The 27,617-nt window shown below is 43.0% G+C and overlaps 1 protein-coding gene across 1 annotated transcript in view; it reads right to left on the bottom strand.

The window, feature by feature from the left end:
* Positions 1-27,617, bottom strand: part of MDFI (MyoD family inhibitor) — a 124,073-nt gene that overhangs the window by 53,124 nt on the left and 43,332 nt on the right. Inside the window, exon 2 of the mRNA XM_069238403.1 lies at positions 7,236-7,340. Coding sequence (XP_069094504.1) covers positions 7,236-7,329 — 94 coding nt within the window. The 5' untranslated portion in view covers positions 7,330-7,340. The remainder of the gene's footprint in view (positions 1-7,235; positions 7,341-27,617) is intronic.

Below are 27,617 nucleotides of genomic sequence, written 5' to 3'. Positions count from 1 at the left end.
TAGGGAATTAGGTAAGTGGTTTTTCTTTATTTTTATTTTTTCTCTTTTCCGCCAATCCCATCCCCGCCCCACTTTTCTGCTCCGTGAGCAGCTCCTGCTGAAGCCACGTTTTCCTTGTAAAACTAGTAAGTGGCACAATAGGTGCTACATTCCACAGGTGACATTTACCTTCCAGGCCCTGGGTACCGTTTCTACACCACATACTAGAGACTTACAGGAAAGTTAACTATACTAATTATACATAGGCCAATTCACCCGTGTTTAACGGCGAATCACATGAACTTTACTACTGGTTAGCAAGGGTAAAATGCACAGAGTTCTAAAGCAAGCAAACATGAATAGGGTGCAGCAAAGGGACTTTAGAAATTGTTAAGCTTGTCTGCTCTGTGCCACAGCTGTGAGGGTCTGAACTTAGGTTAAGTTAGTGAGTTTGACGGTTCACCCTGACAAGGGTTGTGATTATTCCTTGAGGTGGGTACTCACCTACCCCAAAAATATTTAAATTTCTTATAATCAGTTTCCCATATCTGAATAAACCTCACTGATTCTCCTTTTCCTATTTTGTGTCCATCTCGTTTCGCAGCAGGTGCAGAGCACATGTAGAAGAATATACTTTGCTCCACAGCCAGTCAGAACTGATCTCACTGTGGATACTGGGCAGGGAAGCCCACTGAAATGACCAGTAGTAACACCAGGATATTCCTCCACATTTACAGGAGCTTTTAAACATATCAATAAAGCAGACCCACTTGTTGGTTGTGACTGCTTGTCATGATTACCGGCGGGTAAAAATACTGCATGGCTGTGTTCGACTGGGTTCGCTAGCAATGTCTGGTCCTCCCTGATTGACATGCCCTTTGAAAGGACTTGCCTGTTCGGGGACAAGGCTGAATCAGTCCTCAAACATTTCAAAGAGAGTTGGGCCCCAGGTCGCTCTCTAGACTTTTCCGCCTCACTAACTGCAACATTTCCATTGTTCCTTTTATGGCTTTCCTTTACCGCCAGCCTGTCCAGCCCCCACAGAGAACCAATCAGTTTAGCAGGAGAGTCCGAGGTGCCCACCTCTCTCGTGGCCAGTCTGCGCTCAACACCCCCTGCCCCTGGACCTCATCCAGATTTCAGGGGAGGCTGCAACACATCTGCAGTGGTGTTTGCTGGACGGCGATTGGGTCAGAGGCAGACCCTCTCCCTTCCGTACCAAGAGCTGATAGAGGTGACTGATGCATCACTTCTGGTTTCGGGCAGCCATCTGGGAGAGGTGGACAACGGAGGCCTCTGGCCTCTAGCCAAATCCCAGATCCATATCAACCTTCTAGAGCTGAGGGCTATATGCTTAGATTTGAAACCTTTCCATCCATCCTTCAACGGGAGGCTTTTATAGGTGCTCACAAACAACACAACTGCCATTTGGCACTACAACAGACAGGGCAGGGTGGGGTCACAGACACTGAGCCTGGAGGCCTTTCACCTCTGGAAATGGCTGGACCACCACGCCAGCTTCTGTGTGGTGAACCACCTGGTGGACTCATTTAATGCCAAGGCGTCAAGGTGCTCAGTAATCAGCGCCTTGCGGTTCACGAGTGGAGATTGGCCAAGGTCTCTTCTGCAAGTGAAAACATTGGCTCGATCTGTTCGCCCTCGCCAGGAAAGTGCAGTGTCAACAGTTCTACACATTGGAGTTTCCAAAGCATCTCTCACTGAGACACACATTCCGCCTCGAAGTGAACTTGACTCCTGTATGCCTTTCCTCTGATACCACTCCTGTCCTGAGTTCTCAAGAAGCTCAAGACAGACCGAGCCCAAGTCATCCTAATACCTCCAGATTGGGAACTGAGAGTATAGTATCCAGAACTCCTGCGCTTCAGCATTTGTCCTTCGATCAGACTGCCCCTCTGAGAAGATCTGCTGTTGCAGAAGCAGGGACAGGTTCTTCACTCAGGCCTTTGTAATCTCCACTTTTATGCTTGGAGATGGAACGGTGACAGCTGAACACCTATGAACTTCCTTTGGAGGTGGTTGTTATAATTATGTACTGTATATGCCTATCATTAGGAAAAGTTTGTGGTTTAGTGTGGCACAGGCCTGATTGATCCCCTCCTGGCTAAAGTGTCTGACGTCCTGCTATTTGTTTTATCTTTTGTCCAGCAAGGCCTTACTTTGGGCACTGTTAAAAATTATCTTTCACCTTCTTCTGGTTATCTGATCAGCCCTCATTGTTTAAGTCATTCTTTGCTATCCAATTTTTGAAAGCGCTACAGCATATGTTTCCACCTTCTCCTTTATTGGTGCCCCAGTGGGACCTCAGTCTCATACTTACTTTTCTGCACTTCATTCAAGCCGCTCAGCAGCTGTTCCTTATGGCTCTGTACCATCAAGACTCAGTTCCTTATGACCATTTCCTTGGCACGGCATGTGAGTGAGCTTCAGGCTCTGTGTGTTAATCCTCTGGGGTGACGTGGCAAGCAAAATAACGATGGATTAAACCCAGATCTGTGACTGGGGGTGAGTGTTTAAAAGTTTAAACACTCCGTCCATCATTTTATTTTGTGATTTTGCCTTGTGTGCCCTAAGTGGCTAGGGTATGCCCAGACATGGGTCCCTTGCTTGCTGCGCCACTGGATTCAAACTAGCCTGGCTGATGAAGGGTGATGCCCTGAAACCGGTCCCAGGATGCTTGAATCCTGTCCAGGGAGGACCTGGCTTGGCAGTTCGGGCTGGACTGCTCCCATTGGGAGCAGGGTCAAGACTGATTTGCATATAGCTTTGTCCGAACTGGGGTTGACGTGGCAAGCAAAATAACAATGGATTAAACCCAGATCTGTGACTGGGGGTGAGTGTTTGAAAAGTTTCAACACTCCGTCGATCATTTTATTTTGTGATTTTGCCTTTTTTTTAAATCCTCTGTACACCACATTCTTCCCAAACAAACTGGTTATGTGGACCAGCACATGCTTTCTGCCAAAAGTTGTGACACTGTTCCATGTTGGTCAAACTATCACCCTGCCAGAGTTCTATGCTACACCTCACCCCCTCTAAGGAGTAGAGACTCCACTGCTTGGACCCCAGTATAACAATGAGCTTCTACATAGACTGTACCAAAGAGCGCGAGGTGGAGGATCAGCTCTTTGTGGGGTTTGTTGGAGTGAAAAACGACAAGGCTTTGGAGAAACATACCATTTCATGCTGGTTTGTGTTCTGCATTAAGATCTGCTGCGCCTCCAGAAGGACTATGGTCTCATTCAATTAGGGCCAAAGCAGCAACCACTGCGTTAGCTCATGGAGTCCCTGTCTTGCACATATACCAGGCAGCACATGGACGTCCCCCCGTATGTCCATGAAGCATTATTGCCTGGATAGCCAGATTTGCCAAAAGGGGCACTTTCACCACTCGTTTCTGCAGGAATTTCTGGTCTGAGTCCATTAACAAACCCGCCTCCAATAGCTACTGCTTCGGTATCTATTTAAAAAGTGGGAAAAATGCAGGTAGAAGTTGCTATAAGAAGAAAAAAATTACTTTCCTTTGGTAACGCTCTTTCTATAAGAGACTATTAGCTACAGATGCCTCATCAGCCCCCCAATCCTCCTCATTCAGTAACTGAAAGTTACCCATTATTAAGATCAGAAGTCTAAGAATCTGCACACTGATCTTACAATATGTTGTTGATAGCTCCATGTCTGGGGGCACGGACAATCTTGAAAGCAGCTGATAGCACACCGGAGTGGCACTTTTATGGGCCTGCATGTAATTTCCAGAGTGGAACGATGTCAGTGCAGAGCTGCATGGTGCCACCTTCTGGCATGCAGCAGTACTACAAATAATGTTTCCGGATCTAGTCTGACGCCTAGGGAATATTCAAAAGGTGATGAATCTGCAGCTAGATAGAGTCTCTACCAGTAAGAGTGTTACATAAGGTAAGTATCTTGTTATTCAGGTTGCATTCTGAAAAGTTTGATAATATCCAGTGGCTGTCAACCACCAGCACTCAGTTTAAATTGTGATCAAGACCGAGAGGTTGAAACGCGTTGGTGGTGTCTTCTTACACTTTTCTTGAATAGAAGCAATAAAACTCTCCTGGAGTGCATACGAATCAATTGTTTTGCAATTGTTGGTGTTGGAGATATATATATATATATACATATATATATATAGTATGGTTCAGATTTTACACGCACAAAACCATACATATAAATTCAGCTGGTATAGTTGAGTTATTTCAAGCAACTGTAACTCATGCCCTAAAGTATCAATACCTTTACTAAAGATGCTACAGTGATATTATCGATTATGTCATAGTAGATGTCATGAGGGATGTAATATCTGGGGTACTTAACAGTGCATGGCGAGGGCCTGAGTTCTTCTTTCTGTCCTCAATGGTCTGTCATATTGCCATAGCCTCTCTTGCCTGTCCTGCATGGTTGGCTTGTTGCCCCCTCCCTCCTTTCCCCTGCCTTCTATGGTCCATTGTGATGCCACTGCCCCTTCCGCTTGCCCAGCGTGGTTAACTTGTTGTCTCTGCACCCTCCTCCCTGCCCTCAATTATCCCAGTCTGTGGCCCTGACATCTGCCTCCCCACAGTATTTTAATGAACAACTAGATTGCTAACATTCTATATTTATTACAAAAGTGTGGCATACCTGACGTCATCTTGATGTAATCAAAACTGCAATACCTCAAGTATTTCCTTTAGAAAATATAAAAATGAAAGGGTCTTATTCTCATAGAAACTATGGTAAGTGCTCTAAAAAACTAAAATGAGGACATATTTCTGAGTTCTCAAATCGCGACACAGCACTTTCAAATTATTTGCTATTTGATGTTTTTTATTAAGATGATCACTCTCATATGTTGCACATAGTAGCATTATGGCTGGAACTGCAGACTTTGCAACTGGGAAACCGGTTTGAGTTTTGGCATCAGCTCAACATCCTGTGATTGTGGGCAAATCACTCAATCTCCCCATGCCTAAGGGCCGAAAGGAATGTGTCCTTGTGTAATGTAACTGATGCTCAAGTAAAGCAGTCCGATACCTTTGAGTCAAGCCTGCACTATATGAAACTGCAAAAAAATAAAACAATTAAGTGTTTTGCACACTGTCATTGGGATATTCTTGGGCTACTTTTGGATGATATTTGTGCTACATTGGGCTCTTTTTTCTCTGGTGACCGTCTTGGGAGACTTATTTGTTATGAAGCTTCCTAATCTCCTCATTTACTGCAGTATCCTCTGGAGAAAATGCTGTCAGTTTTCCACTTCGCTTCCATAAAGATGGTGGTCAGATGTGCCACACTTTCGGCATAAATAAATTCAGAATAGGTACGACTGTTGGCACTCTGGCTTTTCTTTGGAACACTCTGGGAAGCTGCAGTAGAACACAAGGGAATCAACTGACAGACTGCTCCTGTTGGAAGTATATGACTTACTGAGAATGTCAGACTTCATTCTCATATGGCTGAGAAAGATATTGTGAATTTACAGAAAATATGCTGTCATTCTAGTTTCTGGTGCACCTTCCATAATCTCTATGGGAAACCCATGAGAAACCTGTTTTCTCTCAAACATGATTCATGAACTCCCATCAGAAGGCTTTTTCACTGGGTAAAATCACCCTAGAAACAAATGATTATATTGCAACTAAAATATGTTATCGTCCTTTAGATGTTCTCCTTTTTGTGACCCTCAAAAACTGCCACTCACTACAATGCATTTCAATGTGGTGGGCTATTGTGTATATTGGTCCCAAGATGGCTGCCATCACTTTCTGGTTGAAGTGTTGATAGCCAATCAGATCTCACACTCTTACTGAAAGATTGCCTACATGGCTGAAAGACTACATGGGCCTGTGGCTCAGAGATCTGTGCAACAAATGAGTTTCGCTGAGTTATTTTTCTTTTTTTTAGTTTTCTGCCTGGTTAAAAGCTAGAGATAAAGCCAAGCTTTAAAGCAGCCACAACCATAAGCATTACATTACCTTCACTGAAGATATGATGACAGGAATGTTTGGATATTGGGTGGTTTAATTCCATTGAGGGCTTAAGTTACCAAACATGTACCACCTGCAAGGAGCAAGTGGTAAATATTACAGGGGAGTTTTATTCTTGGCTCGGGGTTGCACAGTTATTTTAACCTCAGCTGGAGGAAGCTTTTTCTGCTCCTCATGGTAAATTACAAGGGCAGGAAGACAGTGGCGTAACATGAGCCCCCACAGTCCCTGCAGTGCAGGGGGCCCCTGAGCTCCAGGGGGACACTCAGCACAGTACACCGTTCATGGACAGCAGGCTCTTCAATGGGTCTGGACGGGGCGGGCCCCTTCCATCTACACTGCAGGGGGGCCCTCTAAGTTACGCCACTTTGGGCAGGGGGTGGTTGAAACAACTGCCCACCGCCCCTGCTGCTCCTCTCCCCCAAGGTCTTGAATGATCAGATTCAGAGTTTAAAGATTAATGACCTGATAATCCCAGGTTTGCAGACAGCAAAAACGTGTAGATGCCCAGAACAATGCTGCCCCCCACGGGGGTATGACTCTCAATAAGGGCTTACAATTGTAGCAGGACTAAAAATAGCCACCAAAACCATCGGCACCTTTGTCCCATGCTGCACTAGTCTACAAAAGATGAATTGGAAGAAGGGTTCTTCTCCCACTAGTAGTATCAATCATCAGGATCAATCTCCTCCTTCACCAGCTGTTTTGTGATCCACGCAAAGTTTACTTTACATAAGAATTCTTACCTCCATGCACAGGTCAGGAAAGACCTGCGCTTCTTCTATAGGATGCCTCACACAAACCTCAGACTTACACAGGCACAAATGACACTTCATTGAACGGGCAAAGGCTTGAGATAAATAATTTCACTCAGAGCTCTAAGCGGGACATATCTTGTTCAATGGTGTGCCATACGTAATATATGGTATATCCACTTCAGTTTGTAGAAGACGCTCAAGAAAACACAGACTACCAAAACTTGAGTCCAAAATATACTTTAATATTTTGGTTTGCATTTTTGTAGGAAGAGAGTTAAGTAAAGCTGAGTTTTTGACAGGTCATATTTTGGAGTCTATGTTTATGCAATATTTGTTTTTAGAGAGGTAATCAAATCCACACATGCAGGCCAAAATCGATTCTTGTCTGTGCACCAATTATGAAGAGGTTCTAGCTATCAGAACCAGTTCTGTGACTTAGAAAGTGCTACTAATCATAAGGGGAGCACTCAGGTGAGAGTCTGGGATGAATACTGACCTGCATCGGGTGTGATGACAAGGGGCAGCTCCAGCTGGGGACCTACAAGGAGAGAGTTGTGAAGGCTGGGATTGTCGCAGTTCACCCGGGACATTGGACAAGTACCTGAGGCAAAGAAAGGCAAAAAGAGAGAAAGTGAAAAATGTATACATTATCCAGAGCCTGAAACAGATATCTCCATTATTAATTTTCTGCAAATTGCCCACTCCTCATCTCGAAGATCACAACCTATCCTCCTTTGAAAGTCATACCCTGCAGCCAAGCGCATCTACCGATACCATTAAACCTCTGCATGAACTCACATACACTGCCAACCCTCACCTACTACAGATCACACCTCACTCCTGCTAATTTAATCACTTTAAAGATACTGGAGTAAATGCAAATGATGGTCTCCTTGAGAGCACATGACTAATATCAATAGCCACTAACCTTGGGTTCCGGAGCAGCATGCTGCCCAACATGAAGCGCTTCAGCACTTCATCAGCGGTAATAAGAACTCTATAAGTGCAAATACATAACAGAAAGAAGAACGCACAGATGGGAAAAACAGGGAGCCAGATGAGCACAACCAGGAAGGAAGCAAGACAGGGGAACAAAGGAGCACTTTTTTAACTTTCTAATTTGTGCAGTTTCAAATAAAGCAAACAACAAACACAATATGTATGTTATACAGTTGTCCAATGGCAAACAAGTCATATAAATCCGCTTTTCTCTCCCGTCCCCTTTCATTCAAAATACAGTACCGCGGTATATACAGGAAGCGACATAAAGTATAGGGATACACAAAACAGCAAGAGGGACTGTGATCTGGCAACATTAAGTGCATACATTTTGCCATTGCTCGGTCATACGTTAAGGGCAGTACCTGAAGAGCTGCTGGTACATTACTGTCTTTCACCTCAGCAAATTTCTGCGTAATAGACCCCCCCAGCCCCCAAATTGCCAGATCTTCCGCTACTTTAGCAGCACTCCTGGACATCTAAAGATGTATTTCTTCAGCCAGTGTCCATTTTAGCATATCCTTTACCCATAAAGTGACACTGGGGTGTCTTTTACCCAGCCAGCCAAGGGCAACATGTCTTTTTGCCAACAATAAGGTGCATTGTAAGAACTTGTAGTGCATTGTCTTAAGCTGCAGCGACCTACGATGCCCAAATAACAGTGTTGAGAAAGGAACGCCAGTGGGATTTCCATCAGCCCCAGTGTCCGCATGCTGACCTCTACCCAATAGTGCATGACTCTCAGACTGGACCAAGACATGTGCAGAAAGGATGCTCCCTCTGCCCCACATCTCGTGCAAACCTCAGGTCTTGAATGGTACATCCCATGCAGTCTGCTCTGTGTTAAATAAGTGTGATGTTAGAAATTGAAAACGAAATAGTTTGAATAAACCATTTCCAGACACCCTCCTGACCAATTCACATGCCACTGGCCAGTGCTTGTCAGGGAGCGGGACACCCAAGTCTGCTTTCCACGCTCGTCTAACTTTGTATAGGGGACTGGGCCAATAAGATTTCAAGGTTCAGTCTATTAGTGTAATCAAGTGTTGACTCAATCCAAGGTGCAGGATGCTAATTAGCATGTGCGTTGTGAGTGCGGCATTGGAAAAATCTGTCCATAACATCCATGCTGTACCAGCCTGCTTGGCATATTTTAGCAATTTCTCAGGTCGAACTCCAAGGTAGTCCTGTGCTTCCTGGAAGGTAATGAATATTTCCTCAAGGTGTAAATCACCAAGTAACTGGCACCACTCTTTTACACCCAGCAATTGTCATATCGCTACTGATGTGTCGAAAGGGCTGAAAGTCCCAAATGTTTAACTCTCTGGGTAGGAGCACCTGACAACCCTCATAATCATCAGATCCCCGAACAATCTAACGCACCACATATGTAAGCGTGGATCCCAAGTTGCTACCCCTCTTAAATAGGACAGGCAGAGGCTCTCCACTGCATGTGCCAGCAGTAGTCATGTATCCCAATTGTCATTCTCAGTAAGCCATTTCGCAGCATGTTGTATATGGGCCTCATAATAATATAGTTCCAGGTTTGGGAGACCACAGCCCATTATCCCTGGTCTAGAAAGAGTACTTCCAGCTCAACCCTGCTCCTTCTACCACCCCGCACTAGAGACACCAGGATGTTGTTTAATTGCTTAAAGACTTCAGGTCCCAAAGGGCACAGTGCAGTTTGTAGATGGTGCATACAGTGTGGCAATAGGACCATCTTAGCTACCACCACTCGACCCAAAATGGGGAGCAGGTGTGTACCCCAGAACTTTACAGATGGGCGTAGTCCATCCATCACCCTACCCATGTTGCATGCATATTGTCTGCCGGCCATTGATGCTATTGTAATACCTAAATATCGAAAGCTGTCCACCTCCCACCTAAGACCTAGGTCAGTGAGCAGCTCCTTTGCACTCACTTGAGATGCAGGTTGGCGTCCACAGGCTCGCTGATGGATTCAAGAATAGAAGTTGTAAAGTGATCAACCCTCGACTAACCGGAAAACAATGTTTGTCCATGATTAATGGTTTATGCAACCTGTTGTTTTCAGATTTGGACGTGACCCAGATCCACTAAAAGGAATTAGGAGAGGAACCTCCAGTGATAGTCGAGCACTTCCATTGGAAATAGCTAAAGGACGCTACAATAGCAGATTGATACTTGACTTTAATAAAATTGCTCATTGGTGCTACCTCTATAAAAAAATATCCCATCCTGAGGATGACCCATTGTGAATGGATATTTAGGTTGGGTCGAAACGTCGACATACTTTGATGTGGACTGCTTTTAGAAATGATGGGCGGCTTCCAGAGACCTGGATTGAAGGGGTCATTTTGAAGACCACTTTTACTTTTAGCCACACTTTTGTAAATATTGTAAATAACACTGGTGCACTTTAATTTTTCACTTTAACCAGTTTCACTGCGCCATCTCTTTAGGAGCACCTAATGAAATGAATTTTGAATTGGAACCAGTACTGAATTATAAATCGAATAAAATGTATAAATTGCACAACCATCTTAACAAGACAAAAGATTTTTAGAAAACAGTGCCATGGGAGTTAAGGACTACACTTCCCCCTTGAGGACCAACATTTTTTGCTACATATTTACATATGTACATAACCACGTCCGAGGGTTACTTAGTTGGCCTCGTTTTCCAATTCCCTTTCACTCCATGCCAGCCCCCCCAAGGGGGAAAAGAATACTCTTGTGTTGATTGACCCGAAGACCGAGATCTCCCTAATTTGCCTCAATAGTTGCCTCAGTGTCGGTAGTGAGGTCTGAGGCTCTTTAAGATAGAAGAGTATCATCAGCATCCAGGGACACCATATGCACCAAGTCCCCAACTGTGATTCCCCAATCATATGTCTTTCTAAGCTTGATGGCCAATACTGTGGAAGCAGTAGTACCTAAGCAGGCTGCAACACATAGATAGGAGGTACAAGACTAAAGAGCTTGCGAAGAGTGCACAAAATAGAAAGGAACAAACATAGGCAAGATGTAATAGACACAGAAAGACACAATACATAAGAGCATGGAGAAATGAGGGCACATAAGCAGTAAAGCGCAAACATAGGATGGTGTGCAAATAGTAAACACAAAGTTGAGACCCCACAGACAGGATGCCAAAATGACAGAAAAGCCCAAAGACAAAAGGAAATAGAGACAGGAGGCACATTGACATGAGAGTTCGCAGACAGGTTAGAACATGGACTTAAGAGGGACCGAGACAGGACAACACAGACACAGGAGGGCTTAGAGCTAGCCAGACACAGAAAGAGGAGGGCATAGAGGAACACAGAGACAACATGGAGAGGGCATAACAAGGCACACAGACAAGACAGCAGAGATGCGAAACAGCAAGGGGAGGATACACATTGTCCATCCCTCATTTTACAATAAGGCAAGTGCGAAGTGAAAAGAATGTATATAATCTTCTATATCTGCGTAACCAAAATGTACAGACTGTCTACAGCTTGAATCAGTCGAATGAAGCAATAGAAGCAACAACATATATCACCTGCCCCCAGGTAACAACCTTCAACTTTGCTTTCGACATCCTCAGAGTGCACTTTATCAAATACATACTCCCACCATACTTCTAAAACCCTGCACAAACAATGACCTTGGTTTTATAGCTAGTGATTATTCGTATTATTCTGTCTTCTGCTTTTCTAATCATTGAGCCTCTTCCACCCCCTGCATGCCTTAATGCCTCTGAGTGTATCCTACTCTGTTGCATGCCAGCCCGTCTTACTATCTAATATATTTCAGCAACCTAACATTCCCCTCTTCAAAAATTATTAACTCACCTTCTGGGTAACCATTCCTTGAAGTCAAGCAATATCTCGCCTTTTTAGCCTATCTACACTTCCAAGTTTAACTTACCGCTCATCATAAGCTCTCCATCTGTGTAACCTTCTCTTCTTATCTAACATTATACAACGTCCTGTAGCCAAAATACTTAACCTATTTTAAATTTCCATGAATTATCACTAGTAATTTCGGATAACTCCTACTAACCTAATCTACAACAAGAACTAAGAGAACCTACCTCTACAATCTTATGAGAGCAAAGACTAACCTAGTAACCAATTTTATACCACAATAACTAATAACTACTAGGTTAATCCACCAACTTTGGGGTACGGAGTAGTGTGCTACCTACAATAAAGTGCTTCAGCGCCTCGTCATGAAAAGTAAGTGCTATGTAAATTCATTTAAAGTACATGGAGGAAGACAGAGGGATGAACACAGAAACAGAGGGACATGGGAAGGCAAGCATACAGATAGAGGAACACTGACTGTGGCAATCACAGCATGGCACAGAAACAGGGTAGGAGACAGGGCACAGCTGCAGGACGACACAGAGGGGCAGATGTGAAGACGATAAAGAACAGAGACAAAAGAGCACAGACTTAGTAGAGAGACAAGAAAGGGCAACAATACACACAGAGATGCAGAAATCATGCAAGAGGCAGTCATATATAATAGCTTCCAATATTTAATGTACTTCACGCAGTGCAGTATTGCACGAAAAACAGCCTTTGTCTGCTTAGTTATTTTTTTGCGCTGCTCCAAATTTATTTTGCGGTGAGATGCAATGACGACATCACCACAATGGCTCTAAGAATACTGCACACCATTTGTCTTACGCAAATGATGAATACTATATGCAGCACAACAGCATCATGCTCCCACAAAAAGACAACAAATTACAGGAAGGTGCTTGAAAGGTTCTGCGGAGGTGCAGGTAAGTGAGGAAAGTGCCTAAGACACCCCAACATGGCTGATTGGGGAGCACAAGGCCAAACCAGGATTTAGCCACGAACAAGATGGTAAATTTACTGAGAGGGGGTAACATAGTATAAGCGAAGTAACAGAATATCAGAGCACACTTTTTTGTCCACAAAACGTCTTCATGTAACCAAAGCTGTTCTGTGGAACTGAAGCCTCAGTAAGACAAATGTGGCAGTACTCACAAGGAGGACATGGAGTAATGTGGCAGCATGTGCCTTTTATGTTGCTGCTTAAATATACATGGCATTAATGTGTCATTGTACCTGTAAATATTACAAGCAAATAAGTTGAGAATGATTTCCTGTGCCCCCATTCTTGTATTCTTATAGGTTTGTAATGTGCACCATATAACAGTCATGTCACAGACAATCTTCGGCGTTAAAAAAAGTCGCCTCTCACCCTAAACGTCTGTGCGTTAGACCCTGCATTTAAATAGTCCAAAATACTTTTTAATAATGCTACATGTTCTTCTCTGTGTTGTGCTTCAGACTTCTTCTGCTGGAGTGTCTTGATTTCCTAAGGGTTTCTTCCATCATGGTCCCAAAGAGTAAATCTGGTCACTTATTATAAAGCAGTGGGTACAGATTACACGTGCTGTCTTTGGTCTGTCATCTACTCATGGGTTTTGATGGCAATGTGTGTTATTTAAACATATGAGTCCTTATCCCCACATGCCACTTTCTAATTATTGATTGATTGTACAGTGTCAGAAAGAATAGGATCCATTTAGTCCCTAAGTACTTGGCTACAACATTGGTGAAGCAGTGTTTGGCATCACACTTTTCTCGTATGCTTATTTAATGTGTCAAGTTCCAGTTTCAGTAAATGTGTGCTTTGTCAGCAGATGGGACCAATACAACTTGCATGAACTCAAGGGCACCCATGAAGTGTCTGAATTTGGCAATAGCATAGACATTTGGCTTGACTTCTTGCTGTTTTGGGCCTGGTTTGGGGAGACAGGGGTGCTGTGGTGTTATAACTAAGATTGCATTCAACATATTGGCAAGAATTCAAATAGTGCACATTTGGCCACATGTGCTCTTCAAGCAGCAGAAACGAGTAGATGCAGTACCACAAGTAATTCAATGAGAGCTGGTATTGCATGCCACCTCTTGGCACTTGGCTAAAGGGGCAGTGCATTAGTTCAGGAAGCTTCAAGACTGTGTCACCTCTTAGCTCATCATAGATTGGATTGATCTCATCCTCAGGATGGCTCCGCTTTTGCACTCTTGATCTTGCTATAAGAGTCACTACACTATTTGACATTAGACCCAACGAATTGACTTAGCAGAGTGATAAAAGTACTGACCAGGACCGCTCAGTAACTGAGTTCTAGATCAATGAAAAGTTCGAGTTTTATTACAAAATCTCAAAATAAGTAATACAGAGAAATGCAAGATATATGCTATGAAGGCCATAAGGGCTCAGATATAGAGTAAAATCTGAAATCAGAATTATTATAAGTCCCAATAAGCAACAAAAATCATAGTCCCAACTTTTTAAATGGACAAACACCTACAATGATCGGACAGAGTCATCTGGCTCACCCTCAAAACCAATGGGTTTTATACACATTTTATGAATAGGTAATAAGCAAAAACTGCAAATTCAGCATGGCATAACTAGTGATAACACACTTTGAGCAAATCAGAATGGAGACCATCACAATAATAATAATAATAACACTAATCCATTTCTAAGGCAAAGAAAATTTCCATTAGTTTCCACAGTGCAGTCCAGAGATGTACAACACAATATGAAACCATTTAAAACACAGACTCGTATACCAGTGTTCTAGCTGGTTCCAGTGGAAGTGTCCTTCAGAATGTTACATTAGGAACCCGAAGAAAGTTTCGTTCACAATAAATTGCTCTCTAAGGAATATAACCAATCATATCACAGTGTCCTGTGGTCTGTGAAGACTGTAAGGAGAGAAGACACACTGGGGGACATTGATTGGGAGGGGTAATGAGCAGGAGCAAGCTCAACAGAACAACAAACAAACACTGACAAAGCCAATAGGTCTTGGCGATGCAAGAGCTATAGGCGTTGGCAGTTGTAAAGCATTTGTGTATATCATGGGTACTCACAAATATTTTTCCAGGGATCGCAAATTGTGGTCTGTAGTGTGCCTGAAGGGCCACATTGATGGCAGCAAGGTGAAAGTGGGGCACTGTTAGGAGAAAGGTTACGGTGGGAGCTATCGCTAGCTTGGGAGATTAAAGTGTAAAAAGGAAGTAACTTGTTTTAATTGCAATAAAATTTAAAAATTGCACAATGCAAACCCAGAAAACGTGAACTCAATCCGGGCTTCCCCATTTGACCAAAGTGTATGTTCCTATACAATTGTCTAATTTTACTTTGCCTCCTTTTTCTTTGTTATGACAAAAACAAGCACCTTGAAATGCACGAGTTCAGGATATGCGCTGTACAAAACCTTCTAACGTGAGTTTGATTTCATAAACTATAATGTTGTCCATGTAAGATAACAACCTAGATCACCCAAAAGGCTCTATGTGGCAGCTGACTTGCCTCTTAGTTCACTATTGGCATTGTTGTCAGGGTGGACAGAAGCATGAATATGTCTACGTTCATTTTTGAAAACTATCAGTTATAAAAATACTTCTGAATGCACTCATATAATCTGATGTGCTAGGGTGAAACACATCTGCATGTTAATGAAATACTTTTTTTGATTTTGGAGAGACTTTATCACATTTTACCGTTTGTTGCAAAAAGTCTTTGAAAAAAATAATGCTTTCCTACAGTTAAGTGGTGCAGGACACCTTCTTGGCTTCTTCTTTTTTAAATATGAGCCATTTATTTAATATCTTTCTAAGCGTTACTGTTTGATCAAGTACACAGCAGTCCAGTGTGGGGCCACATGTGGCCCCAGGGACATAATTTGAGTATCACTGGTGTATATCAATAAAAACAATCCCAGAGCTGATCACAAATACATTTACATTGCCAATGCCTATAGCTCTTGGACTGCTGAGACCTATTGGCTTTGCCAATGCTTGTTAGGAACTTCTTCCAGCCTCGCTTGAACATTTTCAGACACCCGAGAAAATCCTATATGGACGCGAGTGTTACCCAGGGTCCTGCCGAACCCTAGGGGTTTTAAATATTTAAACCTTTGTGTGAGCACCAGCGCTCTGGGTGCCGGACACTAGACTGAGGTAAATACTGAGCCACTGAACGGGACTTGGGCAAGTCTGCTCTGTCACAACAGCAATGACTCTGGCTTTTCTGTACACAACGTGCAGATACATGTACTCACAGACCAACAAACATTGAGGCAGCTGAGCACACAAAACAATAGTCCTACATAACTAGGTACAGCACGGGACGATACTCTGTAGTTGAGCACGATACGATGACCAGCACTGGGCACAGGATGATGTGCAGCGGTAAAGCTGCTGGGCTGAATTTTTTGTTTTAAAAAACATCACAGAGATGCAGGAGCAAAGAAGGTTTGTGAGAGAGAAGACAACGGGGGGAGGTGAGGGTGGTAACCAGTAGTGAGTTGGGGTTCTGGGAGCGATGGGGGAGGCAGAAGCACCCGGGAACAGAAGTCAGCCTTTAAGCAGGGAAGCAGCAAACAAGAAATACAGCAACAATTTATAGGCCTGTTTACATAAATGGAGCAACTGTAAAGACAAATGCTTGAGTTAAGTGCTCAAAACAAACAAAAAGAGTAGTCCTGAAACAATGCCTTAAAATGGCGTCTGGGTATGTTTAGGAGTACTTGATCCCTGCTCTCAGGGAGGGCTAAAGGTGGGAAGAGGCATGACACATACATGCCATGGACAAATGGGGAGAACGAATAATGGAGCGACATGGGAGCCAGCAAATGGTAAGCCTATGGACGGGCTGAAGCCTGCAAAGTACATACAACAGGTCTCTTTTTGAGACAGTGCATGAGCACCGTCTAGAGCCGAGACATAAAAAACATCCATTTAATAAAATTGTGTCTCAAAACAAATGTGGCATAACTATCTTACATTAATAAACACACTTCTAAATATATTATTTCAAGTGCAACATTAATAATCAATTGGTTACAACTATATTCATCATGAAAATCATTAGTATTCACAAATTAATTTCCATAATTAGAAAAAGCTTCAAAACTGTCTGAGTTTTGTGCAGGTTCTGCCCCCGAAATACCAACTCTGCATGCATTAGTGATGATTTTGCACCATGTGGTGGAAAACGTTCTAGCATGGCACTCATATGTCCCTGAAATCAGTGCTTCAGTTTGCACTACATTGCATTGCATACTATCTCTTTCTATTGCATTAGTGCATGTACTAAAGAATATAAAATCTGAGCTAGCTATCACTAACTTAGTAGTAGGATCAGAAGTTTTGAAACTGAGGTCTTTTTCTGTAGTTCTGCTACATTTTAGGGAGGGATGACCTAATAATTTCCAGTTTCTGAGACCACCTCTTTTAGTGGGCCCTTAAAAATGAAGAAAAACATTAGCTGACTGACCTGCTTGTATTAAGGTAATGTATTTAGTGTACGCTAAATTAGTCATCTTTTCAGGGTGTGCAAAAGGGAGGTATTCTAGACTGGTGCCCTCAGCACAATAAACAGTGCTCATATTTATCTATTAGAAGGTATAAAATAGAAAGTCTACAGAAGGATGTTGCAGATATTGCCTGGGGCCCAGACATAATGCCAGCACACGGTTTCTCATACCAGTGCTGTTGTCATAAGACATGGCAAACTGACAAAGTGCAGCTCTTACCCACACACTTAATACCACTGGACCTGACAAAGGCTTATTCCCCAGTGTACTGGTCTATGCTGTCATGCAGAAGTATTGTTCGGCACATCAACTGAGAGTAAAGGGCCACAACCCTTTTTTATTATTTAATAGCAATGTTCACAAACATTTGAAGGTATGACATCAAACAGTTATTGAAATTGTTAAATATAAATATCTTCAGAGGGACTACTATCCTATAGGAGTCATAAAATGTGATTACAATTTCAAAAAGAGAGATCCTCAATTAGTCCCCTTTAAGAATGAGGGGGCTGTCAACCTTGTATTAAAGCTGTATAAACTCTGAAATTATAATTGTTTGCCCAGTTATTCTTGGCATCCAAGTAAGTTGCTATTTGCCATCAAAAAACTGTTTTACTGGTAATCAAGTGGTTATTTAATCATCTTTCCATGCACTTTATTTTTATTCCATATACCTACCAACAGCCACTGATGGTCCAGTTGCCAATGTAACCATTTCTTACATTATTCCTTAGACCTAACCTGCTACGATGAACTACCCCAACCCAGACTCCTCTCCTCTTTTTATCTTCTTTAGGTATCTCTAATGGGTTCTTCCAGTAAAAAATAAAAATGCAATACCTGGTGCATCTCCTTTGTTGACTATTTCACCATTTTACCCAGAGGTAGTCGTTTTGGCTTCCGTTAGGGTCCTTATTCTTGAAAAAATTAATCCAGTGCTGCAATCCGATATCAGTCTTCAGCACTCATATGGCCTTTTTATTTCCTCTTGTGAGCGATGTCTGTTTCTGTATATATCCAGTTATCTTCTGCGTTCCTTTGTCTTAGTTCCTTTGTCTTATTTCATTGCTTGCTTGATGCTTGGACCACCCTATAAGACCGGACTGTGGCTTACTGCACAGGTATACTTTGTATGAAGGCCAGTGTGCATCATAATAAAGAGGAAAAACATTTGGGCCAGTGTGTAAATAAGTGGAGCTTTTTTAGAGTGCTCACATCTCAGGAGGTCAACATCCAGAACACCTTTCAACTGTCATCACAGAACATTCAGTTCAATGTTTACTGACCAATGAAAGTAAAATTAAAAAGGGTGGGGGGGATCAGTGAAAAAAGGCCATACGCAAAATGTGACTTCTCCTTTTCTAGCAAAAGAAATTACAATTTTTGCATAATGTTCCAGGACTGCATCCTGGGTCTGGAAATATTTTTCACCTATTCAGCAACTGTACCAAACTATCTTTGTGAACCTTCTGCTCAAACCAAAATGAGGGGTTCGAAAGATGGTACAAAGCAGGAGTGAGCTGGGGACGGTGATTGAAACAGATTGATCAAATCCATCAAAATGAGGAAGGAACATATCATCAGTCAACACATTTGGACTGGCTGGTACAAGCTCATTGGTATATTTTGTCACTCTTCTGAAACGCCAACATTTTCCATTTGGCCGAATGACGCACCTTTAATCACTTTCATGGGCCTGAAAAAATTTACTTTTCCCCTTTTCCACTAGCCTAGGGATGTTAACACTGAGAAAATCACCAACTTTAACATCGGAGTAAACAAAGTTATGCAATAAAACATAACGTGCTTTCGAATTAGTTTGGTGTGGGAGAACCTTATTGAGTACCCTGTCTGAAGGGAGTAGTGTATGCTGTTTTTGGAATAGAGAACTCTGATTTTGAGCCACCAAGGTAGGTTCCTTGCCCTTCAATAAGAGGAAAGATGACACTCCTGTGGCATATTGGATGTGATTCTTTATACCCAAAGCCTCTCCCTGATTGACAGGACTAAGGGAATAGTCCCATCCATTGCTAGAAGGACGCTTTCCTTAAGGTACTTATTAAAATGTTCCACCTGCCAATTGCACTGGGGGATGTACAATGCTGTCTTGATATGTTTAATAACATAGGTATTTAGAAACGCATTCATCTAAGCAGAAATAAATTATACACCGTTATCAGTGACAAGAAATTCAGGATAACCTTCATGACTGGGGACATGCAGGAGAAACTCTAACACCACTCTAGGGGAGACCCTTTCTTTGAACATATCTTCAGGCCACTTTGAATGGTAATCAATGATGGCATGTTTGTAGGTGAACATTTGAGTGGTCCAGAGAAATCTGACCTACTTGCTGTCAAGCGAAAGCTGGCTAAGGAACACTTTTCATTGATGTGTATGTGGTCATAAAATTCTTACCAGAGGCAGAACAGGTACCACACTGTCTCACCCAATGGTCAGCTTCCGCACCCATGCCCTGCCACCAAAATTAGTGTCTCAGCAAGTTTTTGAAGAGAGAATGCCATTGTGCCTGTGGTAATGATAGTCTATTAGGATCGCACACATGCCTCGTGGGGGGACACATTTGTCATTGTGCAAAACTAGAATGCTTACCACACTTAAACCCAGATACAACTCGGGAGAAAGAATGGCGAGAACCTTTTAACTTTTTTAGTCATGGGCCAACCATCGTAAAGATACTTGTTCTCAAGGTTTAGTTCTTCATCCTTCATACTTTCTGAAAACCATTTGTCTTCACCCACTTCCACAACCTGAATAGTACACATATCAGTGACACCGATAACCATGTCTATTTCATCATCCACTTGTGTCTCTTCGAGATGGTTCATATACAGTGACCTGACCTTGATAAACAGTCAACTGGTTGATTGGTGTGATGGGAACATATACAATGTCAAAATTATATAATGGATCCTATTATCATGAGTCACAGCTGAAACGTCAGGCTCTAGTAGCTTGTTCACTTTTATAGCAAAAGTGACTCAAACTTGAGATGATTGTGCATGGTGTGCCAAGTCTCAACATCAAGGTCAACTTGATTTCCATGACCATTGAGATTTTTTTCCAGGTAGGAGTCGTTATAGTCTTGTACCATCGGTAATGTTCATTAATTTCCAGTTTGTTTGTGCTTCTAAGTCTCTCTCTGAGACAGAAATATTTGAGTTGATTTTACTTTTCCGCATCAGCTGTGTTCACGTCGTAATCTTGTGAAATGTCCTGATCATTATAGGTGCTACATTCCTTATTGTAAGTGCCACAACAAATGCTGCCATGCCTGTAACAAGCAAACTTAGAATCATGTCTGGTAAACTCGTTGAAATTAGTTTTCAAGTAATATCCTATAAAAAAATCAAGTTAGAAGTAGGATACCAGTCCTACACCTTTATTTTGCTCCCTCTCCAGTCCCTCATGTTTCTCCTTTCTCAATTTTTTTCTGTTTCAATTTCACTCGTTCTTGGCTGGTTGTGTTTGTGCTGTGCTTGCAGGTGTTCTCGTTGGAGTATCCTGAGGTACTCCCTGGGTTTGTCACAGTCTGTCCCTAGTACACGCTGGTAAGTGATCTTGTATACTGTTTTGAAATGTAGCATTATAGACACTCAGTTTGAAAAACTGCTGTCTGCTCCTCTTCTCCAGGGTGCACTGATTGCTAGATGAGACAGAGTGAAGGCCGGCTCTGAGGTAAGGACTGATGTTATCTTATACTATTCAGTGACTGAGTGTGCGTTCTATCTCTCCTCCTGTTTTCTTCCCTCCTATCCCTTGAGACCTGCCCTACTAAGCCTTCAAGTGCTCCGGAGGCAGTTTCTGTGGGAATGACACGATTTCTGTTGAATCCTGCCAGTTAACTCACAAATTACAACTGGACAAAGTGACATTGAGATTATGCTTTATTTAAGAAGATGTTGCTGCAGTTTAATAAAGTAGCTCCCGCTTTACCTATTTAGCCTGAGTTAACAATACATTGCTTTGTTTTGAGAAAGATATGCACTTTTTTGTGTTGATTATATGAAAATTAATTTGCAGTAAGCTGTGAGGCTGTATGCCCTTTCTGCATTTCCAACACATGGATCACTGTAGCACACACATGGAAATGTCCTGATGGAACAGATCTGGAACTTTATCCAGTGTATTGAAGAGCACTTCCAAGAAAAAGTTTTCTAGACAATCCTACTTTAGGCATGCCAAGATACAAAAAATCCAAAGCCAAGCAGTTAATAGATTTATGAATTTATGAATACTATTTTTCCTGAAGAAGGCAGTTTATTCCTGGCAGGACTGAAATACATGTTATAGATTTTAAAACTGGGCTTCTCTTTTGTAAATAGTGATAAAATATACAATCATGCGGAATTGGTCTTTTAGTACCATTTAGGATGGATGTCCACTGTTTTCTTTTTTCTTTGAACTGTCATGTCTTTCTTTGTGCTTTGGAGTGTTCATGATGTTTTCATGTTTTACATTCCTATCTAGATATATAATAATATGATTTACAAAATGTTGCTGAACTCCCAGTCTATGATTAATGGAATTTCTGATGGATATTTCTACCTGATGATTACTCAACCTTTGAATATCCCAGGTACCAGACAGGATTTTGAATCTTTTCCATAAATCTTTCACACTGATAGAGGGGACTGGCTCTACTTAGGCACCAAAAGTAATATCATTGTGACATCGCTGCAGCCATAAATAAGGTGCACGCCCCAGGTTGCTGACGTCAGTTCCTTTTTTTCCATAACGGATCCTTAGCTTGCTAATAATCAATTCTATCAGGAGCTCGTCAGATAATTACTTTTCTTTCCATAACCTATGGTGCAGTGCAGAATGTCTCCCCTCAAGTATCCAGGATTTAAGCCATGCAGAAACTTTGAGGGCCAGATATCAATCACTGACCCTCATTCTTGTCACCTGCCTTTCATGTCTTGGCTCTGATCACAACTGAAGGTCTTGAGACTCCTGTCAAAGTGTGCATCATAAGGCCATTAAAGAGCGAGAGGCTAAACTCTTTGTGGCCAGCGGCAACACTGGAGAAAACTGCAATCCTGGCCTTAGTCAAGGTCACCAGTGTCCCTTGCCTCACCATCAAGGTAAAGGAGACATAAACTTTAAAAGAAAAAGAGACAGGATGTACACAAGAGTAAGAAAAATAAGACCCGTTGATGATCGATCTCAAAACCAGAGCTAGTGTAGATATCTCCCATCTTCAGAGTTGTCACTGCTGGTGCCAACCAATCCTAGCCTAGCTCTGTCCCTGCCACCTGCACCACAGCCTCAGTATTTCCCCTATCCAGAGTTTCCAACTTCAGAGATGTTCCAGTGTTCTTTCTTGAACAAAATCTTTGAGGTGGTGAGGAGAGTAAGAGTCCCCCCTGAGGCACTTTTAAGCCCCATGAGACCAATATGGTGTCATACGGCCATCCACCGGTGGGGTTTGCTTTGGCGACATTCGCCCACCTCTTGTCTTAGGCCTTCCCTTTGGCACCACCTCCAGCTCAGATGCTGTCTACGGCTTGGACTCCAACCTCACTCCTATTCAAACATCACTGGCACCAATACTGTCCCTCCACTAGTGGAGGTGACCATGAAGTCCCAACTGCGCAGCACTGAATAGCTTCTTCCTGATAACCAAACTGTGACTCACTGATCCAGGAGAGAGGCTCAATGCCTCTATGAAGAACAGCAATACAGGAAGGAACAAGTTTAAAGATCAACCTGCCCAGACACCGTACATCACCTTTTTGGTTGTGATTTCTGCCAGAGACTACAGATATTTACCAAGAGCTGGGTGAAACTAGTGGGATAGATACTTACCCTGAACTGGAGATTCTGAGCCTTTCAGGACTATCTCCCCCTGAGGCTGTTTGCTACCATACAGTGGTCATAAAGGTGCCAGTGGTACTGGAACGTTGTCTTCCCTCTATGGAGGCTAATTCCAGTATCCTCAGTACCATGTTACAGCCATGTGCCCAGCCAGCAGAAGCTCATACCAGTTAATTATGACCTTTTGGAGCCAATTTTAGTGGCTTGAGTGAGACTGACTTCTTTTCTGGCCGTTAATTGGACAATAGTTAGAAGACACTGGTCTGCTCCTGGGAATATTACCTCTTTTGCACACATCACCAGAAAGCCTGCTACTCCCCTTCGTTCTTCCCTGGAGCCTTTTGTGCATCCCCAGTGGATAGAGAATCAAAGAAGTAGGAGGCTGTGTACAAGAAAGCGTTTTCATCATTTCCTAGGATGACAAACCCATGCTGTTTGGTACATGGTACATCTAGTGATACCAATCTTGCTGAAATACCAGCAGGGGCATTTCTTTGAGTTAGTGGAAGGGGGACAGGCACCATGCCGACAAATTATTCCGCTGAGTTCGAACTTCACGGAATCTGTGGCCAGAGTCATGGAATGTCCTGTCGCCCTAAGGCATCATGCCTGGATAGAAACTCTGGACTTTAAGCAGTCATGCAATCCACCCTTATGGACATACCTATCGAGGGCTCCACATTATCTGGTGAAAAGGATGATTCGGTTTGGAGTGGTTTAGAATGATCAAGACAACTTTACATTCTGTTGGCCTACAGCCCCCTCGAGGAGACTGCAGGCAGATGAATACATTTTGATGGTATGCCCACAAATTAAATGTCTGCCATCGCCAGCCACAGCAGCACCCTGCTTAAGCAGTATAGAGGCTGAAACACACACAAGCCTCTTCCTCCCAGTCCAAAATAGGAAGTAGCTCTGGTTCACCCTTGTAAGAATGTTTGAGACTGGGGAGAGGCCTGAAAAGCCATAACCTTGGACCAGAGGGTCCTCCAAATTGTAGTATAGGGGTTTCCTGCACCCTTCCAACAGACTCCTCCCCGGATTCCCCTCCCCATTCTTATCAGCCTGAAAACCAGCTATGCCTATCCTAAAGTGAGATTACTTCCTGGTTCCCAAGAAGGAGGGTGTTTTTTCTGAGTCAAGAATCTTTTTCCGCAAACAGAAATTTAAGATGCTGACCTTGGCTCAGTTTCTTTTGGTGCCAGAAGCAGGAGACTGGATGGTGCCCTGAGAATTGCAGGAGTGTATTTCCACATACACATCCTGCAGTTGCACAGAAAATTCCTTCGCTTTGTAGCTGGGTACAATCAATACCCTTTTGCAGGTCTTCCTTTTTTACTAATATCTACATCTCGGGTCTTTATAATGGTGATAGTGGTGGCAGCAGCACTTCTTAGAAGATTAGGATTCCCAGTATATCCATACCTGAATGACTGGCTTCTGAAGGGAAAGACCCCAGAGATTTGATCACACTGCTTGCAGTCTGGCACTTGTTCGACCTTAGCTTTTTAGTCAGTATATACAAAGCTCCCTTGGAGCCTTCTCAACACTGCCTGTTCATAGGGGCAGTACTGGACACAACATCTCTTCAAGGCTTTACACCTACTCAAAGAATCTGAGACATGCAAACCAAGATTCAGGTATTGCAGGAAAGCAGGAAAGGGCTCAGATGTCAATCCTAGTGGTTTTTTTCCTGCTTAGGTCTACTGGCCTTTTGCATCCACCTGGTCACACATGCATGCTGGCACATGAGAGCCCTCTAGTGGTGGCTACTCAGCAGAGGTCCCAGCATGGGCAGACCTACCAAACACCATCATGATTACCCAGGACACTGCAGTGGACCTAGCCTGGTGGGGTGTGAAAGAGAACATGATGGCAGGGATGACCTTCTGGCCCCCATCACCTTTGACAAAGGTGGGGCCATCACCTGGAGGAACTGGAGATTAGATGGCTCTGGTCTCTAGACGAGCAGCTTCTGCATATCAGTCTATCAGTCTACTCACACTGATGGTGATTAGGTTGATGCTTAAGGTCTATGATCCTTCCCTTCTCAATTGGTCCAGATATTGCCAATAAATGCAACAATGATGTGGTATATCAACAACAAGGAAAGAGTAGGGTCTCAGCTTCTCTATCGGGAAGCTGTGACTATGGTCTTGGGCTCACCAGCATAAAGCTAGGCTGTTAGTGAACCATCTGGTAGGTTCTCTCAGCACTAGAGCTGACAGCCTCAGTCTGTGTCATTCTACCGACCACAAGTGGCAGCTCCACCGTGAGGCAGTTCAGAACACCTTCGCCCTGTGGGGCACTCCTCAGGTGAACTTGCCTGTCACTTAAAGCAACAGGCATTGCTCAAGGTTCATTGCCCTCCAGTATGCGTTGCAAAGAGCCTTGAGAGACACGTTTCAATTGAAGTGGAATTTTCCTTTTCACAACACGTGTCCTCTTATCCCATTCGTTCCTTTTGCTCAGGTTCAGAGAAAGATCCACCACAACTGGGCCCAAGTTATCTTCACTGGACTGGCTGGACTGAGAAGGGTATGGTACACAGACCGTCTGCAACTATCCCTGTGCTCTGTGATCCAAAACCCTATCAGCGACAATCTCAATTTCTGTAAAAAGGGACGTTTCTGCACCCCATCCTCAAGAAGCCTCCACATTCATGCCTGGGAATTGAACGAGGTAGTTCAGCCACATTCCATTTGCCAGCAGAGATGGTAGATGGCATTCTGTCTGCTCTCTGTCATTCCACCAAGACGGTGTACTCTGTAAGGTGAAACAAGTTTGCCACTTGTACTGAGAACAATGTGGATCCCTTGTCAGACATCCTGAGATTTGCGGTTTCACTGAGAGGGACCATCAAGGATACAAGAAGCCTTGACGACCTTCCTGTGCCTTCCGGGCCACCCATTTCTGTCCAGGGCACCCATGTTTACTTGTTCTTGAAGGCGTGACAAATGGTTCCCCTTTACTCCCTTTGTTATGTCACAGTGGGGCCTTAATTTGGTTCTAACATTCCTTATGGTGTCTCCCTTTGAGCCTCTGCTTAGTTGCCATTTAAGACTGTTGATGTTTAAGAACATGTTTCTGATTGTCATCACTTCAGCAAAACGTGTCAGTGAGTTGCAAGTGCTGAACATCTGTGTATGTTTTACCTTTTTTTAGCTTATCCCTGATAAATGTGTCCTTTGAACTAAAGCTACTTTACTTCCCATGGTGGTGACGCCCGTCAATATGGGCAAGTCCATCCCACTTCCTTCTTTCTATATCCTTTCTGCAACCCACCAAAGAGGAGGAGAAACTGCACAGGCTGGATCTGAAAAGGCATTCAGTTTATATACTGACTGCCCCAAGTCTGTCTGCAGTAAAAAACAGTTTTTATAGGGTACGAAGGCAGAAGGAAATTAAAAACTGTCCGTAGGAGAACAATATTGAGGTGGATCAGCTTTTGCATCAAACTACAGTATGCATTAGCATGAAAAGAAACACCTGGGGCATAAGGATCCATTGAACCAGATCCAAGCCTTCCACTTTGGTCTTAACAAGGAGAGTTCCTGTTGATTAAATCTGCAAAGCGGCAACATGGGTTTCCCTTCACACTTTCGCTAGCCATTACTGCCTAGATGCAGAACTGTGACAGGACAGTCATTTTGCCCGTTCTGTCCTTCACCACTTCCTTGTCCGATCATTCCTTCAAGCCCCTCTTCCAAATGGTGTACTGCTTGGTAATCTATTCAAGGGGTGAAGAATCTGCACTCAGAAGTACCTATAAGAAAAAAAAGTTAATTACCTTCAGTAAGGAAATTTCTGGTGGATACTCTACCTGCAAATTCCTCACCGATCCATGCCTCTTCCCTGTGGTAAAAAACCCTATTAATATGGTTCCAAATAGTTTGTTGCATTGCACCAAAACATTTTTGACATTTTTCTCATTCCCCTGCCACGATGGTGTGGAACAAATGGATTGGAAACTGATGCTGACATGCAGGCTAGAGTGCTGTACGGTTCTGGTGACATCATGATAATGTTGTTTCCGGTGCAGGTGGAGCCAGAACCATCTGCTGGCATGGAAAAGCTATGGAAATGTTTCCAGATCTTGTCTGGCACCATTGATATTCAAAAGGTGAGGAATTTGCAGGTAGATAGAGGCGCTAACTGAAATATTCTTACCGAAGTGAAGTAACTTTTTCATCCCTCCCTGCCTCCCCTTTTTTATCACTATTATAATTTTTTTGTGTATATGTTCTTTTTCTTTTGTAAGCAACTGTGTGGTTTTGTGAATGATTGCATTACATGACTTAATACATGGGTTCTGAATGACATGCTTGCCATTTTCTTCCAGCTAGCGGCCATCTGGATTTCTGCATCACTTTAAATGGGGCATTTAAGCAGTTCATACAGAACTTATCTAACAACCTGAGTTAAAGAAAATTGTTTTTTGAAAACAACATTTATAATATTAGACTTTGCAAACATATAATTTATCCAGCTACTACAGCGAGTGACTAAGCCTATACTGATCTTCAGGCAAAAATGGCAGTACTCAGAAAGATCCATTAGACACTCAAGTACTCAGACAGTGAGGGACTCTTGAGCCCACTGCTCCCAGGTGAGATGAATTTACATATTATCAGGTCACTCGTGAAAACACATATGGATATAGCATTGGCTCAGAAGGAAAATAGCCCAC

The sequence above is a fragment of the Pleurodeles waltl genome, chromosome 6 (assembly GCF_031143425.1).
Source record: "Pleurodeles waltl isolate 20211129_DDA chromosome 6, aPleWal1.hap1.20221129, whole genome shotgun sequence".
NCBI classification, from domain to species: domain Eukaryota; kingdom Metazoa; phylum Chordata; class Amphibia; order Caudata; family Salamandridae; genus Pleurodeles; species Pleurodeles waltl.
This window is presented reverse-complemented; position numbering and strand designations above follow the sequence as displayed.